Source organism: Glandiceps talaboti, chromosome 14 (assembly GCF_964340395.1).
Source record: "Glandiceps talaboti chromosome 14, keGlaTala1.1, whole genome shotgun sequence".
NCBI classification, from domain to species: Eukaryota; Metazoa; Hemichordata; class Enteropneusta; family Spengelidae; genus Glandiceps; species Glandiceps talaboti.
The window spans coordinates 17,917,387-17,939,559 of record NC_135562.1 but is presented as its reverse complement, the minus strand read 5'-3'; the positions used below and the strand labels follow the sequence as shown (position 1 = coordinate 17,939,559).

The window sequence follows — 22,173 nt, the reverse complement described above, 5'->3', positions numbered from 1 at the left end:
TATAAAACAATAGTCACCAGGACAAATATACATAGAATATTACAGTATTGAGAATAGCCGTCGTTCGTCTGACATCATTTCAACCTACTTTGAGGTTGGGAGTTATAATTTACAGCAGACTATGATAAGCTGTACATGTAATTCTTATAATACATAGCCCTGATTCTATATTTACCTCCTACATTGACGGTGATGAAAACTATGTAGGTCAGTTCAGTTGACTTCCCTGAAATACCCACAATGCGACAAGGACAGCAACACAGACACCTGAATAGAAGCAAGTCTACGTGCACTATTCTCAATCATGCATTCATGTGACCACAATGACCCATAATGTATACATTGAACACTAAATACGCGTGATGAGTGCACAATAAAAGGTTCTGGTATATGTCAGGCACGTTTCGTTTGATTCTAATGAGCTATGGATACGTATATGGTAAACAGGCAAAGAAAATGAGTGAAATTGAAACTGGGTATAAACTATCAATATAACAAGATCGATTAGTCAGGTAAGGTTTATTCGAAAAGATTGTCGGATACAAACAAAGGAAAGTAATAAGTTTAGCAATCCATCAGTATTCGAGGTCATTGTGACTTTATAGCTCTTGAAATATACGCCCCCCCCCCTCCCCAGGAACTAGAGACTGGCAGACTGCCAGTTGTTGGCGATCCTATTAAACATTGGCTGAACACGTGAGTGGATACAGGTGCAGGCAACACAACGACGAACCTACAGTCTATGGGGAATCCAATACCGCTTTAGATATGCGAGAGTCTACCAGTGTGCAAACTATAACCGTGTCACAGGAAGAATGTCTTACAAACACTTAAGTTCTATACTATTTTTTTACAACTTTATATTGTTATTTTCGCTGACATATCATAGAGGTGACTTGGGTCATGGGTATAACATTTAAAACAGTACTTTTTTAATAGGATAAACTACTTTTTCAATCGAAATGTCAAACTGGATCACGATCAGCAGGTTGTGTAACACTAAAATTCACTAAGATCATATCATATAAAGGACTTTCTACATAAAAAGCCTCCCCCTAACTTAATGTATGGGCGCAGCCTGATGTATACTAAAAACCCTGAGCTTGGTCATTGAATTTCAGACAAACTATTTGCAGTGTAACTCTAGTTGCACCATTAATCACAGTCGATCACATTTATTACGCAGGTTACTAATCTCAGGTTTTGTTACTGTAACAGTTCCTGGTCGAATATGGCTTGTAACAAACATGTTCGATCACTGAAAATCAATGCAATTATAATTCAGTTTTATGTCATATTCTTCACAATGCAAATAAAGTCTGTACACTTCGAGGGATAAAATATACATTCAGTTTGCATGTTTCTTTGTTTTAGTTTTCCCAAGGATGATTTGAAGCAAATTCACATTTCATATAATATTAACATTATTATAGTGCAAAAGGTTTTAAAGTTACATATGTTTAGTTAATTTTTAAAGACACCATCTGGGACAAATACCCAGGGTAAGATTGTTAATAAATGTATGTCCATATGGTGCTAGATAGTCGATCAATACTTAATTACAACACCTTACGTCCTATATTATGGCTTTGATATGAAGACCTCTCTTTATATATATAGTTATTCATTATCAAAATATTCCGTTTTAAATCTTTTTCAAATATTTGAAAAGAAATATGAAAGAATATATGAAGTCATGGCTATGGATATTGGAGGTTACTTCTTCTCTACACAAAGTAAATCTATTTTCCGGTCTTCATTTTTGGTTTATTCCATTTCCTTAGCTTTCAAGACTCGTCTCAAAATTTTTCCAGTCACGGATTTAGGAATTTGGTCTGTGAACTCAACACCACCCCTGAGTTTTTTGTATGGAGCAACTCTTTCTGAAAGAAGAAACGAAACATAGGTAAATAAGAACTATCGGTGGCGTAACTGTGTTTAAAAAAGTCATCTTCTTCATGTTTAATTGGATACTTAATTGAGTACCTTTTAATAAAGCAGACGACAGACTACAAAGTCATTTGCATCTTTTTGTTCAAATCTCCTCTTATTTCTGGAAGATTATCTCACAAAATCACGAAATGAAAAAAAAAACATAACGTGATCAAGTAGTTGCTTTTTCCGTACTCGGTAATCTGATGCCTTTGAGCCAACCTACAGTAACATAGTTTTTAAGTTGAACCGAAAGGTCCTCTGACCTTCAACAAACTTGATAACATCTTCTGGTGTCAGTTTTTTAGATTTAGGGACAACAAATGCCTTGGGATGTTCTCCCCCCTCTTCACCAGGCACACCAATCACAGCAGCATCTTCAATATCTGGGTTGGTTAGTAATAGAGCTTCTAATTGTGCTGGGACAACCTGCCAACGTAAATGAAACACTGTCAGAGAGAGAGAGAGAGAGAGAGAGAGAGAGAGAGAGAGAGAGAGAGAGAGAGAGAGAGAGAGAGAGAGAGAGAGAGAGAGAGAGAGAGAGAGAGAGAGAGAGAGAGAGAGAGAGAGAGAGAGAGAGACAGACAGACAGACAGACAGACAGACAGACAGACAGACAGACAGACAGACAGACAGACAGACAGACAGACAGACAGACAGACAGACAGACAGACACAGTGCGAGACAGTCACATACAGAATTAGATAGAGACAGGCAGTCAGATAGACTGACAAACACTGGTAGTTACAGAGAAATATAGGGTGTAAGACAGAAAGACAAAGATGGACGGATAGAGAGACAGAGAGACATACATACATACATACATACATACATACATACATACATACATACACACATGCATACATACATACATACATACATACCTACATACATACATACATACATACATACATACATGCATGCATACATACATACATACATACATACATACATACATACATACATGCATGCATGCATGCATACATACATACATACATACATACATACATACATACATACATACACACATATACATACATACATACATACATACATACATACATACATACATGCATGCATGCATGCATGCATGCATGCATACATACATACATACATACATACATACATACATACATACATACATACATATACATACATACATACATACATACATACATACATAAAGACATACATTACCAATGGCAGAATACAATGTTCTGATATTCACAGTTTGGATGTGACGCGATGTTAATGTGAACTCTCAGCTATCGTGAATTAATACTTAGAGCAGCTTTTGTATTTCACTAACAATAGTCTGAGATGACAAATTTAAGTCATTAAAAGATCAACAGTGTCTAATTACATGCAGCTGGAAGTGCAATGGCGCGATCAAATTGTTAAGCTATCTTTCATATTTGTCAATATCATTTACATTGAATTAAGGCAACGACACTCTTTGGTTTATTCATTTACAGTATTGATGATTTTCTCATCCAAACATTTAAGTATTGTATAATTTAGGTTTATAAGAATTTGAAATTGGAATAAAATATGGATTCACTTTAGAAGAGAAGCGAGCGAGCTTACAGAAACAGTTAGGCCTAAACTAGAAGCTTCGATCTGGCTACTTCTAAAATGGTTAAAACTTAACCATGAACATTGCATGTAGTCTGAGTTATACCTCTAAAGTCCAAGGTGATCCCGTATAATAGTGGAGATATGAGAATGGTTCGAGTAGTTATAATGATCTACAAGTTAGGTGCGGAGATCAAAAAGTAACACTGGTGGAGATTTAACGTTAACATTGATCAGTAGCAAATACGACGTCGACACTTTGTTACACAAGGAATAGACAATTTTTCAATCCCTATACATTTCGCGGCCATTTTGCATTCTAAAATGGGGACATTTTATGATCATGGCGACCTATACTCACTTGCATGGCGACCTTTGATTATTCAATTTTAACTCACAATGGGTCTAGAAAAGATCAACAGCTTTTAATCTTTAATTACCGAGGCGATTACAACATCATCAATACAAGAAAGATATGATTAGAATTAATGTTTATGTTGTTTTTTTAATGTTGATACGTAACGGTTTTAGCAGTTTTTGTTTTCATGACACGATGATAGAATTTTCCATAAACAGTTAAGAAGTAGAAGTTTGTAGAGTCACTCGTGATGTCATTGAGCATGACAGATAAATGGATGAAAATATACACTGTTACCATTAGCATAAGAGTGACAAAATAAAATAAAATATTTCAGAAATACCAACCTGCACACCCTTGTACTTGATTACTTCCTTAAGTCGGTCAACAACAAAGAAATGTCCTGTTTCATCATAATGACCAATATCTCCTGCAATATGAATTCATAATCATGTTTAAGAAGTATTCTATCAGTGACTATACTGAATGCCTTCAATTTTGCTTGGATTTGTGGATACTGTATGTATCATCACATTTCAAACTCTTTGTTATATAAACCACAAATAACTAGTTAGCTGTGGAGCAAATCGAGAGTTCTGATTGGTCTAGACATTAAACTAGTGTTACCGGTGATAGAATACAACTTTATAAAATTCGCAAAGTTTAGATGTAACGCGAGGTCACCATGGACTCTCCGCTATCATGAATTAATACTTGGAACAAATGTTTGCATTTCGCGAATAGTATTCTTCTGAGATGACAACATTAAGTCATTAAAATATCATCGATGTCAAATAATGACTAATTACAGGCAGCTGGAAGAACAATGACGTGATCACATTATGTGAATACTTTTCATATTTTCTCAATATTATTTGCATTAAATTAAGGCGCAACAACAACAACAACAACAACAATACCAACAACAACAACAGCAACAACAACAACAACAACAACAACAACAACAACACTTCCTTTTATTCATTTATGTGTTGATGATTTTATCACCCAATCATTTCAGTATTGTATAATTTATGTTTATAAGACTTTAAAGCTGGAATAAAGTATGGCGTCACTTTGAAGGGGACGAGCTGAGGCAAGGATCGGCCATCTGCTCCCTGGCTGGCTACTTCTAAAAGGATCCTAGTTAAACATGTACATTCAGTCTGAGCTAATTTCCTAAAGTCTTGGAAATTTCGAAAGCAGCCCAGCTATGTTTGCTATCGCTTAGTTGTAGAAATTATCGCCTACAACTTAGGACAAGGCATGCATGGTTCTCGACTTGGCAGCTGCAGAATAGAAACAGGTACGTACGTGAACGTGTAATGCCATAAACTGTTCAAAACAAGTGTAAGAGCTCACACTGACCAACTTACCATTATTCAAATATGGCATTTGTCTAGGACCCTGTCCTAGAGTATCGGTCATCAATCCGATTGGGAAATTGGAAAGTATAAACATCTTACTCCCGTAAATACATATTCGGGGGGGGGGGGGGCAAATGAAACCATAAATTGTTAGCTCTTATCTTGTTTCCAATTCAGTATTTACAGGGAGACCAGGGAGTGGGTCACATTTTACAAACCTGTTCTTCGGGGAGGGTCATATTTTGTATTATAATGTTTGCGGGAGGGTCACATCTTACAATCTGTAGTTCTGTGACCATATTGAAGATTCAATGATTGTCAATTTGTTTTGTGTGTTTTGAGATGTAAACGTGAGATGAACACTCAACCTTTACTTTTACCAGTCTTAAGTACAAATACATATATTGTAAGAAAATTGTTTAATAACGATACATTGTTAGCTCCCGTAAGGGTACGGGAGGTATATATAAAGGTGTCTGTCTGCCTGTCTGTCTGTCTGTCTGTCTGTCTGTCTGTCTGTCTGTCTGTCTGTGTGTGTGCATGTCTGTGTGTCGTGTATCTGTCTGTGTCTTTATTTTCTTAAAAACGGCTGACTCAATGAAATTTGGTAGAGATATAATGTTTGGGGAAATGGCTAGACATGATAAGATTTTGAGTGAGATCTGTTCATGTTAATTAGGGAAATTTGCATATCAATGAAATCAACTAATTAAGCAATATCTTAAGACTTCAATTTCAATATAATTTAGTATATTCGTTAAACATAACAACATTTGTTCTGTAAAATTTGTTGATGTACCTTACAGTGTTAATGAATAATTTGCATAATTAATTATTTTTGGTAATTAGGCTTCATCTTAAAATGCATACTTCAATTTCAATATAATTTAGTACATACGTTAACCATAAGAAAACACATATGTCCTATAAAGTTTGTTGATGTATCTTACAGTGTTAATGAATAATTTGCATAATTAATGAGTTTCAGTAATTAGGCTATATCTTAAGACTGCATACTTCAATTTCAATACAATTAAATACATACGTTAAATATAACAGAGTGCATATCTCCTATAAAAGTTGTTGATTTTGCTTAAATATTTAGTGAATAATCTGCATAATTATGTAATTTCGATAATTAGGGCATACTTCGATTTCAATATTATTTACTTCATACATTAAACATAACAAAGTTTATACGCCCTATAAAGTTTGTTAATGTACCTTACAGTGTTAATAACTAATTTGCATGATTAATGATTTATGTAAGTAGGATATATCATAAGAATACATACTTGAATTTCAATATCATTTTGTACATACATTAACCATAACAAAGCGGATATGTCCTATAAAATTTAATGAATAATAATTAATGAATTTAGGTAACTAGGCTGTATCTTAAAAATGCAAGCTTCAAATTTCGTATAATATGGTAAATATATCAACCACAATAATACGCACCTGTCCTATGAAGTTTGTTGCTACAACTTTTAACTTTAATGAGTATTTTGAATAATGACCGATATTCAGTAATCAGCATCATGTACTCTTAAAATTCCGTATAATTTGGCACACACATTACCCTAAGAAAGCACGCTTGTCCAAAAAAAGCCTGTTACCCCATAGTTGTTTTAGTTTAAGTTGCATAATTAGTTATTCCCTTACGGGAGGCATTCAGTTTAAATCTGGTATTGATTGTACTATCTCACCCTATTAGTAATTGGAGACGAACTTCCACTCTGATTTACGTATTTGTCACGTAAATTATGAATTTCGTCACTCGAAATAGTGGTATTGTGATATTTTAATCACTGTTGCACAAAAGTTGTATTTGATTGTGAATTATCATGAACACCATCCTACTACCGTATTTGACCCCGGGGATTCGATCACAGTTTATGGCGCTACTAGGCAGTCTCTATCTTGGGCACGCAAACGTGAGTACTCTCCTATATCTGAGACACTTCTTTGCTCAAGATACGTCCAAAATTTACATTAAAAAACCACCTAGATTTCATGGATAAGGTCCTCTAGTTTGAACTGAGCACTGGGAGAAAATTTTAGCGAAAAAATGACAACTACGGCAGTATTGTTACATACAGTAACTTTCTGATCACCGATATAGTGCTCTCAAAACCGATACCACAAAATTAGTGTTGAATCAAAACTTTAGTATTGCATGATATTTTGTACGAATGCTTGAGCATGACAATATGACAGTCCCAAAAAACAAAACCAGCGAGGATCTAGAGAAGAGTCGATATCTGTCCGAACACAGAGTCTGTCCGAAAACTGCGACAGTGAGTGCATACATATAATGGGAAGATTGATTAACGTTCAATATATGCAATTGTCATGGGAATGGAAGGGTCACTATTTACAAATGGAGAATGGGGAGGGTAATGTTTTACTTAACGGACCGTGTGCGATTTCCTCCAGTCCTCCCGTATATACTGTTATTTCCGATATACTGGTATTATATAATAGCGATAAACCACCCCTGGGGATGGTATACCTGTCAGTGTTGACCTGTGCACTCAGTATGTTCACTCGCTCTGACTCATGCATATATTTCGTTCACTGGTTAAAACTTTGGTATACCATGCCCAGGGGGATATGTATTGCTTAAATACATTGTCATTCGATTATCTGATGAACACAGTATCGAACAGAGAACAAGTTTAAGCTTCCTGACAAGGTTTTAACCAGAAAGCTTTTAAAAATTGCTTATTTGAGTCTGATTATGACTACAGATTTCACTGTTATGGGGGATATCATCCGGGAAATACAAACATTTTCTTAAACTGAGGGTTCTAGAGTTTCAAGATTTAATCACCTATAATTACTTGCAAATTCAGAGAAAGATCACCTTGATCTTGAGCCCCAAAAGGGTATCTTTGCTATGAGCAAATGGACCATGAATACATAGGCTAGTATCCCAGGGATTTATAATAAACATATGCCACTATATCATTACCTGTGTGTAGCCAGCCATCAACTAATGTCTCATTTGTTGCTTTCTCATTTTTCAGATAACCTTTCATAATCTGAGGTCCTCGGAAGCACAGCTCACCATCTTCACCAGCACCCAATATTTCACCTGTCTCAAGGTCAACGACCTAGTAAATGTATGGAAGTAAGTAAAGATGAAATAAAGTCAAAAAGAATAATAAACATGAATGCCTAAAACGAATACCATGCATAAACACACCCACACCCAGACACACCCACACACACACACACACACACACACATACATACATACATACATACATACATACATACATACATACATACATACATACATACATACATACATACATACACTTATTCATTATATTTTTCCTTTAAACTTAAATAAAGCTGAAATGCAAAAGTAGAGGCTAGGTACCTTTGCTTCGGTATTGGGTAATAATAACCCACATGACCCTGGTGGACATCCATCGTGAAGTGAACACATCGTGACTATAGTTGTCGCCTCAGTAAGTCCATAAACTTGTAAAAAGATAAAACAAAAAATATATCCTTGTGTGTAGGGGGATGTCTGTCTGTCTGTCTGTCTGTCTGTCTGTCTGTACGTACGTACGTACGTACGTACGTACGTACGTACGTACGTATGTATGTATGTATGTATGTATGTATGTATGTATGTATGTATGTATGCCCATCTGCCTGCTTTTCTGCCATCAGTTCTGTCTGTCTGTCTGTCTGTCTGTCTGTCTGTCTGTCTGTCTGTCTGTCTGTCTGTGACTCTACAGAGTAGCTAATGTTTTAAGTACCCAAGCTTCAATTGTCATATTAAGCTATTTTATACTCGTGTATTGATTAATAATATAATTTGTTCCATACATTCGCCATAAAAAAATGAAAATGTCCAATATGGTTTGTTGATGTGGTTCTCAATTATCAGGAGACTTCTGCACGATTTATCAAACGTACAGTATATATGTCAAGTATGGTAGCTCAGAATGTATCTATCATCGAGTATGCGAGTAACAACGACAGACAAACCCAGCCCCCCCCCCCGCCCCATTATGTAATTTTGCTGCAGCAAGTTAAGTACACGTACAAAGGTCAAATTTGACATAATCCACTAACTTTGTTGTATGATCAGTTCTTTGTTGTGTGAAGAAAGTCTTCTCTTAGCACTCTCAATTGTCTCAGAACTAATAGGAGCTCCTGCAACACCAATATGTTTCAATGAAGACAAATCATACTTGTCGACGTTTGAGTCATTAACAAGAAGCTGTACATATGGAGAAGAAGCCCATAGAGTGGTAACCTAGGCAACAATAAAACACAAAGAGTACTCATGATTGGTGCGTTAACAAATTAACTGAAAAGAAACGATTTGTATCAAGCTCTTCTCAATCATCTTAAAATATCTGTAGCAACCGAGCACCATAGCAACAGAATAGTATTGGGAATCCTTTATACCGTAACGATAGAGCCTCAGAAAAGACTCATAATATTTACATATGTATAGTATATCGTCTGTGTCTTTCCTGTCATGAGTGTCAACTTCGATATCAATATATATATATATATATATATATATATATATATATATATATATATATATATATATATATATATATATATATATATACAGTGTGTATGTGTCTGTCTGTGTGTCATGTATGTGTGTGCCTATGTGTGTTATGTGTGTATTGTTATAGATAAAACTTTAATGAGTCACCTTCAGGTGTAAATTAAACATCTTCGTAAAGATACAATACCTTGTGTTCTTCCACATTCATTAGCACAACTTCCAGTTCTGGCATCAACATGGGTGGTATTATAATTTTATATCCCTCAAGCAGTGAACGTGTCATGACAAACGAAAATCCTCCGATATGAGCAAAAGGCACGACAGTTACGGTTATATTGTTGTCACTGTCTATTGACAGACTTTCAGCTTTCCTGTTCAAGGAGGACGAGACATTCGAAAGTACATTATTGGTATTGTGTGTTTCAATGACCAAGACAACTATCTTCAAACCCGGTTATCCTAACTATATGATTCCCACTGTTATTTGAAGGGTTAGTGCCATAAGCGCCTAACTCCATTTTGGTGATTTTAAAATTTCTACAATATTAACTTTGTCCATGTGTGATTTTTCATCTTCGAAAAGGTCAAATTTGGTTCATAGTCCAAATGGCCCAATGAAAAAAAATGATGTTTTTCTATAGTTTATATATTTCCCTAATGCTCCAATTATATTTTTCGATATTTCACTGTTTTCTCCACTTATCTTAACAAAAGTTGTCACGGTTGGTGAAAGCTGTGCCGAAAATAATTTTTTGGTATTTTTGGAGTTAGGACCTCATCGCACTAACCATATCACTTATAACTGGAACCACAAAGATTATATTTTGTCGTTTGTATTTATCCACTACAAATTGTTTTATGGATTTATCAGAAAATTATTTTCAAACTTAGTTTTAATCGTGATCTCACAATGACCTTTAAACTTCCACTTCCCAGTTTCAGTTGAAACCTGCTTTCATCAAGTAACCACGAATATAACCACTGAAAATTGGTGAAATCCACAATTACTTATGAAAAGATACTGGACAGTAAATGTTTATAAGTGGACAATATCAACAGCCGGTGATGTAGTTACAAGGTTAAACCTTGAGTAAAAACTTGCATTTTTATGTAACCATGGTAACATTCTTGAACAAACAACCATACGCTATTCATTACAAATTGTTAAAATAGCAATAATAAGGCATTGTTCATGTTAATAGGAGGTGGATATCATTCATAAATAGTGAAGTAAGAAGATTAAATTGAAACCATGATCGCCATTCAGGGTGCTGATGTTTGGGCACGGACAAAAATGTACATGACTTTATCTATTGTACCGTATCATGTATACAGCGACAACAGTGACACACTGGTGATTTAATACTCTCCGTGGTGCACGATGTTACAAGTAAGTTATATAAATGTTCAATCGTTTTTTACAAAAATTGCGAGATGTAGCTTGTGCAGTTTTGAGTTCGAAAGCATTTACATCATCCTTATAGCGTTTTCAACAAAATGACAACTCATTCTCTCTTAACATTTTCATTTCTTTTGTCACTACTACTAGTACGTATGTTTATGTAATATCACAAAAGTAAGGCCACTTACACATGTCCCTACTGATAAATCGTATTTATGCCAGGTTTGTTCTTATTTAACTTGTGCCTGTCATGCAACATAACAACAGGATGCACAAATACACGAATACATCAATGCAAAAATGGACTGACCAGGTTCATTTGCTATCGTAAATTGCTACTGTACTGCAAAAATCTCTCCCTACTTGTGTTGTATATTGAGGTAAAAAATATACTCACGTTGTTTGCTCTACGTTCGATATTATATTATGGTGAGTAATCATAACACCCTTAGGAAGTCCAGTAGTACCACTAGAGTATGGTAAGATGACTACATCTTCCTTAGGATTGATTTTGATATCAGTAGGAAATGCAGAACCATCATCTTTCATAAATGTACTGAATGGTATACATCCATCAACGTGCTCATCACCAACCACATATATACCCTATGTTTATCAAGATTAAGTGTATAAGGAGACAACTCTTCGGCGCCTACAAAGCCAGTTTTAATAAAACGAAGTCGACATTGTCATCATTGCACAGCATTTCTAGACAATTACAACTACTAGAGCAAGGGTTGTATTTAATTACATTAAGATAACATGAAAACACGAATACAGAGATATAGCAATTTTTGTGTTGACAATTTTCACCCAATTTATTGACAGGTCTCGAGAGCATCGCGATTTAGACAAGATACTACAGCAGGTTAAAGATTGAAATAGTGTCTTTTGGCATGTGAAAGAACCTATGCTTTCCTAACTACGTATACACAAGCTACAAGGGACAACATTTTATTTAAGACATAACTATGAAGACTTTATTGAAAATAGTTATAATGACACGTCATAAACACACCTTTATGTTCCCAACTCGTTCGGCTGCTTCTTTAGCCTTGTCAACACCAGAGGGCACTGTTATTATCCATTGAGCATCGGTGTGAGCTAGTTGGTTAGAGAACTCGTCTCATAGGAAATACACAAAAATAAAATTTTGTCAAGATTTGTTTGATTATTTATTTATTTATTTATTTATTTATTTATTTATTTATTTATTTATTTATTTATTTATTTATATGTTTGTTTGTTTGTTTGTTTGTTTATGTTTGGATTCACCTTCTTTAAGTTGTTCAATCAGAGAGGCATTTTCTGTTTTACGTGTCCTTGACTCGGGATGTTTAAGTACTCATATCAGGAGCGATATTTCACGTTATCAACATCGGTTGAGCTTGACCTAAGTATATCACAAGAGAGGGTATACTGTACCAATAATTCACATGAGAGAGGTTTAGATGCTCGCCCGTACGTGTGTCCTATAGGGTGGCGTCATAATCACGTGATTCGAATGCAACGCAAGCGTACACCTTCTGTAGCAGACAGAACACGTGATTTACCATGCATACCTGGACATATATATGATAATATCTTTCACGAAGGGAAAATTATTTACAATACATATTTCGCATTCTCTAATCCGTGACGGAATTACTATAGAAAACGAGAAAGAATCACCACTTGATGATCTTGTAAATACTTACCAACTGTAAAGGTTGGATTTATAGGACCAAGGACGCCACCAATTGAAGCTACGGAATATGACGTTATGAAAAAATCAGGTGAGTTGGGTAGGTAAAATGCACAGACATCTCCTTGTTTGAAACCAGATTTGACCAAACCACTGCCACATCTACGAACGAAATCTTTTAACTGTCTGTAGGTGTAGCTATGATTTGACACTGCATCGACCTAAAGGGAATGAATAAACGTTGATAGATACATGATGTTCCTTTTCTGGACGACATATCGAGTTTTCAACCAAATCTACGGTTCATACCAATGTAATATCTCTCCACATAATACACTATATTTCTGTAAGGGGTTGCATAATATTACCATGACCTTACACATACGAATGCATGAATCTCAACAGATGCCAATCAATTGATACACAGATTCAATGATACACAGATTCTGACAAGAATGCCTAGGCCTTAAGAACGCTTTGTATTATTTACTCGCCAATATTATCTTCATTTACCTCACCTTTGAAGACTTTTTAATTCATGTAAACTGGTCAAGTGTTGCTTTGAGAAAATAAATAAGACAAAACCTTACATTACCATTGCTCAAAGTTGTTGTCTATATATTTTGCAATGTAGTGTCTGGACTTACCATAGCGATTTTATCTCCATATTTTTCAAACCTCGATAACAGGTACTGAGGTAGGGATACATCAGATGGTATTTGCAAATCAGGAAACTTGCTTTTTACAATACCTATGTGGTAGGAAGAAAAGAGTACGTAATTTTCCATAGCCAATTTTTGAAGATTTTAACGGATATATCAATTGATCGTTTTCGAACGACAAATAAGTTGCGTACATATTTCGATTTCTTAATGTATGCATCTCTCTCAATAACGCTGCTTGGTTATAAATATGCTCATTTTTTCATTGTCAATACCACGTCTTCAGTACATATCTTTCACCGAGTCGAATGCATATACGTGTATCTACATTGCGATCGGAGCTTAATATTGGATCCCTCCCCGTTACTTTGTTGCTAATAGCTACCTTTGGCATATAGGTTTTCCACTTAAAATCGATATGTGAATGATAAAGGTTAAAGGTATTCATATATTGTTTTGAACAGTATTGGACAGTACAATCAACTGCTCTTAACGGCAATCATAAATAGTCCTTCAATTTCCTCATCACTAAATTTCATGTTTAAGCACACTGAAACATCCTATTTGTATCGCTCTGCCTTGATTTGTCACTATTCACACTTATCATCTATCTTAATAATACTTCTTTTGATAAAGAAAATCAGAAATATTTTGGAATATTATTGGTGAATGTACATGATGCAAACGAATGCGTAAGGCCAAATGTGTGTAAAAAATGAATGTGGATATCGTCCAAAATAATATAAGCGAATGCGTAGGTAAATAAAATGACATAACATAAAACGATCGACGTGTTTAGTTTTGGCCTTCACTATGCGTCATAGTCACTTACCATGTCGCTTTGTTGAAATACATAGATACCTGCTGACTACCTGTGCGGGGACGACGGGTTTTGGTGTGATTGATGTAACGATGGATGGCTTCCATTTCTCTACTACTGGTTTACACAACCCTAATGGGCGCTTGAGTTGCCTTACACGCAACATTGTGAAACTGCATCTCATTAAAAAAAAACACACCAAAATGTTAAATTATTTTAGTAGTGGTTTAAATGTGATAACTTTCATAAAGGAAATGATGTGTGACTGAATTTTCCGTTATTGAAAATCATGTGTGACAACTAGCCCGAAAAGGAACATCACATCTCTGGAAACAGTTGTCACACACGAGGTGACACAGAAAACATACAGGCTCCTACTAAATATTGTCATTGTCTATACTTGGCTGGGTAATGGTGCAGGTGTATAATACCCTGGCGTATACACATAAAGAAAGTCCACATATAGGGGGTAAAAAGTCGGGAATAAGGACATTCTAATTGTATTATGACAAGCATATTTGCATTATTTAAAAGACAGTTTTCACTATGACTATCTTACGTGTACTTTAACAGTTGTACTTGTATTGTGCGCGGCTTACTTGCAGTACTGCTATATGAATGCAGAGTTTAAAAGTTGTGATCTATGTACACTTGACCACACGCATAGTGTAGAGACAGATTCAGGGTAACAAACTGAACCAACCTCACTATAGCGGGTAGCGTGGAATTCAGTATTTTATTATGTTTGCTTGCAGAATATGTTCGTTTTCCAATTGGACTAATAACAAGTGCGACCAATTTTGTAAAACAAAAGTCACCGCGACAAATGTACATAGAATATTACAGTATTGAGCCGTCGTTCGTCTGACCTCACTTCAACATAACATGGAGGTTGGGAGAATTATAATTTGTACCAGACTACGGTCAGCTGTACATGTGGTTCTCATAATCCATCGACACTGATTATATACTTACCTCCAACCTTGACGGTGATGGTGATGGAAATGAGGTCAAGATTAATTCCCTTGAAATACCCACAATACGTATGATCAAAGGTAAGGTGAAACAGACAGCAACACAGACACCTGAATAGTGTCAACAATGTGTGTACTTAACTATACATTCATGTGACTACCCACAATATTATAAAGTTTGAACTCTAGGTACGCCTGATAAGTGTAAAGTCAAAGGTTATGACACATGTCATATACACGTCGTTTGATTTTACCGATACGTATAATGGTAAAACCACAGGTTAAGGGACGAATGGTCGAGATTTTCCAGATTTCTAATATTATTTTCTCTATATTTCAAATAAAGTTTTAAATACTGCCATCATAGCTATTGTTTCAAAATGATCAAAAACTAGTCTTCTTATGATATGACAGACTTCCTTTGCATAACATTGTCCACAAAATATACTTAGTGTTTTCGAGGCCGTCAGTACTTTCGTGAAGACCACGCAAAATGTAAAATCATTGCCGATAAATAAAAAGGAATTGAGCGAGGATGCTGGTCAGAGTGGGTCATGGAGTGCACCACCATCGGCCTTGAACAATTCGCGCCATCTGGTCACGTCAATTGCTTCAAGATGTCGGACATAGGGTGCGTATACCTGATCGAGCATTTTGCTATTTACATGTACTCATTGTAGTTCATGCAAATTATGTCGATTGCTATACATAGAAATTGTCACAACTGTATTTTATATATGGCCCAGCTACATGGCATGCACTCTACTACAGCTCTGGCACTCATGTAATAAGTAGACCTTGTACTCAGAGTTGTAGTACATATTCCTTTTTTTAAAGTTGCCCACACCTTCCGGTAGTGTGTGTAGTGTAATTATGATTGAAATTGAAATTGAAATACCATGACTATAGTAGTATACTATTATTAGTAATCATTTGCTAAGTTGTCATTTAATGTTAAAATAAACTATTCTCTTAACCCCCCCCCCCCCATACATATATATGTAGTAAATAATCTGTATGAACACAGTCAATACTATGATTATCATCCTCACTATAACCCTCCAACCCCGCCAGTGACCAGCAAACAATGGAAAATAATAGTAACAATAGGTACAGGCCTACAGCAGCCCGCGCAAAATGACCCCCAGTGGCCCACAGCAACCCGCAGTGGCCCGCAACCTGCACAATAGTTACACTCGTAATATTCAATTATTTTAATCATGATTTATTTAAATACGATCACTTGAAAAAGGTATTTATGTCGGAATTTTCCATTCAAGTATCTTTGACAACTAGCCTGGAAAGGAACGCCTAACCTTTAGAAGTAATGGTCACACATGAGGTACACACAAAACACAAACAAGCTCGTAACATGTAACATTGTCTATTGCAAGCCCGTTGGCGAGAGTACTTGGCTAGGTAATGGTACAGGTACCGTGGTACCGTGGCGTATTCAAATTAACACAAAATATAAACAGATTTTTCAAACCTAGGAGTTAAAAGTTTACATTTCAGCCAGAAACTAGGGGTAAAATGTCTACATTCATCCACAAAATAGAACTAGAAATTAGTGGGATAATTTGTTTATCAGCCACTTGGAAACTATGTACGTTGTCCTTTATGGAATGAAAGGTCGTACTCGCATTCAAAGAGGGGGTCAAACCTCTACATAAATTCCTAAATCAGGAGTCAAAAGTCTACATAAGTCAAAAAGGGTCAAACCGAAGCACATATTCACATGTTACAGTTGTTACACTTTAATCAGTTGACATGTCTGAAAAAGTAAACGTTGCTACAATGTATATGATTTGGCATATACTTCGATCATTATTTCCTTGAGTTTTTCCAGCCAATGCAGTCTGCAGATCCATGGGAAAACACAAAAAAACTCTACCTACGGTAAATGCTACTTCAGTAAAGACAACTGCAGAACTAATCATGAACAATTAAAAAAGAATTAAATTCGCATCGAATTTAGACATTTCCTGACCAGAAACAATGCTTTTGTTTTTTGTGGCCACCTGGTCTAATTACCGAAATATGCTAATAAATTATTAAACCTTACAGCTACATCAATAATATTTCAGGAAAGATGTTCTTAGGTATTGCAAATGTATGTACCAAATTCTATTGAATTTGAAGTGTGCATTCTTGAGATATAGCCTAATTACCGAAAACAACTAATTACACAAATTGCTCATTAGTATTCATGGAATGTTTAACAAAACCTAATCAGTTCTTGCCATTACCCTATGGAATACGTCTTCTAAATTTCGTTAAATTGAGCCAGCCGTTTGTCGAAAACGATGACACAGACAGACAGACAGACAGACAGACAGACAGACAGACAGACAGACAGACACACACACACAAACACACACACACACACACACACACAGACTTTCACCCACAAATAGATCTCTTCCATATGGAAGAAAAAATGTCATTGTCTGGCTAGACTAAAATCAAAGTACAGTTGTTACATTTAAAGTAAATGTTGTTACAATGTTAATGGCGATGATCTGATAACCTAAAGCCAGGCACACACTAGAGCAATCAGTTGAGCAAAATTTCACTCATGGCAGTTTCCTCATGCCGATTCCTCTCGTATGTGGGCAAATGTTCACGAGAATTTGGTCATTCATGGTCGTGAGCCAAATTATCTTTCGTGTTTAATAATTTTGGCCACGAGTGAATTTTTCATCATGAACGTGAGGAGAATGCTTACAACTTTCTTTTAAGATCGCTAGCATGGCGACGACGTTAGTACTAAAATGTCTGTACCCTGTCTAAGATACAGGTGAGTAACTTCTCTGTCAATAACGACTGTATTTTCATTGTTTCAGAAGACAAACGTGTCGATCTTTGACCTAAATGCCTGTGGTTATTGCCTTCGAGGGAATAGTCAACAAGACGCTGGTTATTGTTTCATAGCCTGAGAAGTTTATCTCATTTGGAAAAGTTTCATGACTATTCCCGCTTAGTAAAGCAGTGGGTACAGTTAATTTGATCAAAAGTCGACACGTCTGTCTTCTAAAATCATGAAAATACCGTAGTAATATTGATGTAGAAGTTTACTCACCTGTGTGTTAGACTGGGGCATATTGTAATTACATCATTGCCACGCATGGGCCCTTGAGAGAAAGTCCTTTCAGGCACACACATAAGGAATATTCACTCATGGCCAAAATTATCAAACACGCTAGATATTTGGCTCACGGCCACCATTGACCAAAATATCAAAATTTGCCCTCACACAAGAGGAATTGGCGTTAGAAAATTGTCACCAGTGAAATTTTGCTCAGCTGATTGCTCTAGTGTGGTAGCTCACACAATGCAAATGTAGCAACGTCACTAAGATATTTGTTATGCAAGGCATTAAAAAAAGCAGTGTTAGTGCGATTTTGTTAAGACAGATAGGAAATTGTAGTAAGGTTGTTGTTGTTGAAAAAGTCGAATTTCGGTTTCAAACCAACTGGTTTCCATTGTATTACTTGTGGGTGGTTGTTTTGGTCTTATTAGTGTATTCACAACAACATTGTTGGCTTCGGCATAAATTATCTCGCGATAAAGATTGGCAATTGGAGTTTTATGTTGTTGATCCCAGAAACAAATGTCTCTGTGTTCTATTCTCTTATTTTAGAAACATAGATTAATGACTTATATATATAGATTAATGACTGAGAAATACAGATTTGTGACTGAGAAATATAAATTGTGACTTAGATACATACATTAGTGACTTAGATACATATAATAGTGACTTGGCTATATAAATTAGTGACTCAAAAACAGAGTAGTAACTTATATACACACATTAGTGTCTTAAATATAGATTAGTGAGTTATATGGATTAGTGACTTAGATATAGATTAGTGACTTAGATACATTTATTGGTGACTTATATAGATTAGTGACTTAAATATAGCTCAATGCCTTATATAGATTAGTGATGGGAGGAATTGTTGTGAATAATTAGTATGTTCAAATGAACCCAGCCACCTCACCTTTTGCTGATTTATACTCAAGCTTGGCTTATGAATGAATTATAAAATTACAAAATACATTCTGTGTGCCCTTCATCACATGATCACAGAGAATGAATTATTTTGTCTGTAGTGTAGCATTACATTTAGGCCAACACATTTCACTGGAACAATCTTAATATGTAGTGTGCAATTCAGTATCTTATTACAATGCTTTCAGAATATGTTCCTTTTCCAATTGCAGCAACAACAACTGTAACCAACTCTGTGAAAAAAGTCACCAGGACAAATGCACATAGACTATTACACAATTGAGAATAGCCATCGTTCATTTGATAACCCTTGAGCGAGTTATAATTTCTGTACATAAGTTGTTGTTCTCATAGTACATATGCAGCGATTTTATACTTACCGTCTACCGTGATGGTGATGAAAACTTTGTAGGTCAATTCAGTTGACTTCCCTGAAATACCCACAATGAGTATGATCAAAGTTAAGGCGACACGTACAGCAACACAGACTAGAGACTGAATAGACTCAACAATATGTGTACTCTACCATGCATTCACGTGACTACCCACAATGAATAGATTGTACATTAGGTACTCCTGATGAGTGCACAATAAAAGGTTCTGACATATGTCAGGCACAGGTCGTTTGATTCTCCTGACCTATGGATACGTAGGGTAAACAGGCAAAGAAAATAAGTAAAAACTGTAACAAGGTATAAGCTGTTAATATAAAAGAGATCGATTAGTCAGGTAAAGTTTATTCAATGGGGCTTAGATTTGGCCTTATAAGAGAAAAGACTGCTTACATTGTGAGTGTGAAGAGAATGGTCACAGTTTGGAAGGGAAGGGTCACAGTCAGGGGTTGAGGGCGCTTATTAGAACGAATTCATAAATAAGGTAGTCATAGTAACGCTGGTTTATTAAAACCAGCAAAAGAAGAGGTTAAAATTGATCTAGAAAAAACACCAGTTATAATTTACAGCAGACTATGATAAGCTGTACATATAGTTCTTACAATACGTAGCCCTGGTTCTATATTTACCTCCTACCTTGACGGTGATGAAAACTATGTAGGTCAGTGTAGGTGATTTCCCTGATATACCCACAGTGAGTATGATCAAAGCTAAGGTGCCAAGGGCAGCAACACAGACACATGGATAGAGGTAACTCTACGTGTACTCAACCATGCTGTCATGTGACCACAATGACTCATGATAATTCAGGGGATTTGGGAGATTATCTTCAAGAATTAAAAGGAAATTTGACCAAAAGATGCAACTAATGACTTTGTAGTCTGTCTGATGCTTTATTCAAAGGTACTCAATTAAGTATCCAATTAAACATGAAGAAGATTGCAAACCACATTTTCGCTACCACCAGTTCTTATTTACCTATATTTCTTTTGTTCTTTCAGAAAGAGTTGCTCCTTACAAAAAACTCAGGGGTGGTGTTGAGTTCACAGACGAAATTCCTAAATCCGCTACTGGAAAATTTTGAGAAGGTTCTTCAAAGCTAAAGAAATGGAAAGAATAAACCAAAAATGACGATCAAATAGAAGATTGACTGGCATATGTAGAGAAGAAGAAACCTCCAATATATCCATAGCCATGACTATATATTCTTTCATCTTCCTTTTCAAATATTTTGAAAAAATGTTTCAAACGGAATACTTTGTTAATGAATAATAACAGGCCTACATTTATTAGAATTTGAATATATATAGAGATCTTCACATCAAATCCATAACATAGGATGTAAGGTGTTGTAATTAAGTATTGAAAGACCATCTAGCTCCATATGGACATACATTTATTAACAATCTCACCCTGGGTATTTGTCCCAGATAGTGACTTTAAAAATTAACTAAATATATATAACTTTTTGCACTATAACGTTAATATCTTATGTGAAATATAAGTTTACTTCGATCATCCTTGGAAAATGAAACACCAAACAAAGAAACATGCATTTGGCCACTGAATGTATATTTCATCCCCCTTGGTGAACGGACTCTATTGTGTTTTGAAGGATATGACATACAAATGAATCATAATTACATTGATTTTCATTGATCAAACATGTTTGTTACAAACCACATTCGACCAGGAACTGTAAATAAAAACTAGGGGTAAATAAACCTGTGTAAAAAGTGTACATAATTGACTGTGATGACATGGGTTAAACTAGATTTGTACTATAAACAGTGTGCCTTAAATTCGAATGATCGATGTCAGGATGTTAGTATACATCTTGCGCGTGCTGCGCCCATCCATCAGTGTTACACAACCTGGTGATCCTGATCCAGTTTGACATTTTGATGGAGAAAGTAGTTTATCCTATTCAACAAAAGTCTTTTTTTTAAAAAATGTTTTGATATGTCAGCGAAATGATAATTATCATATTATAATATCAAGTGAAAAAATAGTATAGAACTTATGTGTTTGCAAGATATTCTTCCTGTGAAAACACACGATTATATTATGTACACCGGTGAAATCTGATAAATCGAAAGCGGTATTGGGACTCCCCGTAGACTGTAGGTTCGTCGTTGCGTTGTCTGTACCTGTATTCACTCACGTGTTCAGCTAAGGTTTAATATGAGCGCCAACAACTGACAGTCTACCGGTCTCCAGTTCCTGCCATGGGGCGGACATTTCAAGAGCTATAAAGTCACAATGACCTTGAATACGGATGGGTTTTTAAACTTGTTAATTTCCTTTGTTTCTATCGACAATCATTTTCGAATAAACTCTACCTGACTAATCGATCTGTTTTATATTGACAGTTTATACCCTTTTTCAATTTTACTCATTTTCTTTGCCTGTTTACCCTTCGTATCCATAGGTC

General features: G+C 35.6%; 1 protein-coding gene across 1 annotated transcript; it reads right to left on the bottom strand.

Moving 5' to 3' along the window:
• Positions 1–579: 579 nt before the first annotated feature.
• Positions 580–19,802, bottom strand: LOC144445653 (uncharacterized). The gene is made up of 13 exons (XM_078135279.1): positions 19,728–19,802; positions 14,368–14,528; positions 13,521–13,624; positions 12,887–13,094; positions 12,208–12,314; positions 11,587–11,795; positions 9,975–10,158; positions 9,334–9,517; positions 8,627–8,730; positions 8,213–8,354; positions 4,213–4,295; positions 2,199–2,361; positions 580–1,883 (listed from the first exon to the last, which is right to left on the bottom strand). Exons 2-13 carry the CDS (start codon positions 14,519–14,521, stop codon positions 1,768–1,770), a joined length of 1,758 nt encoding a protein of 585 aa, XP_077991405.1. The 5' UTR covers positions 14,522–14,528; positions 19,728–19,802; the 3' UTR covers positions 580–1,767.
• Positions 19,803–22,173: the final 2,371 nt, after the last annotated feature.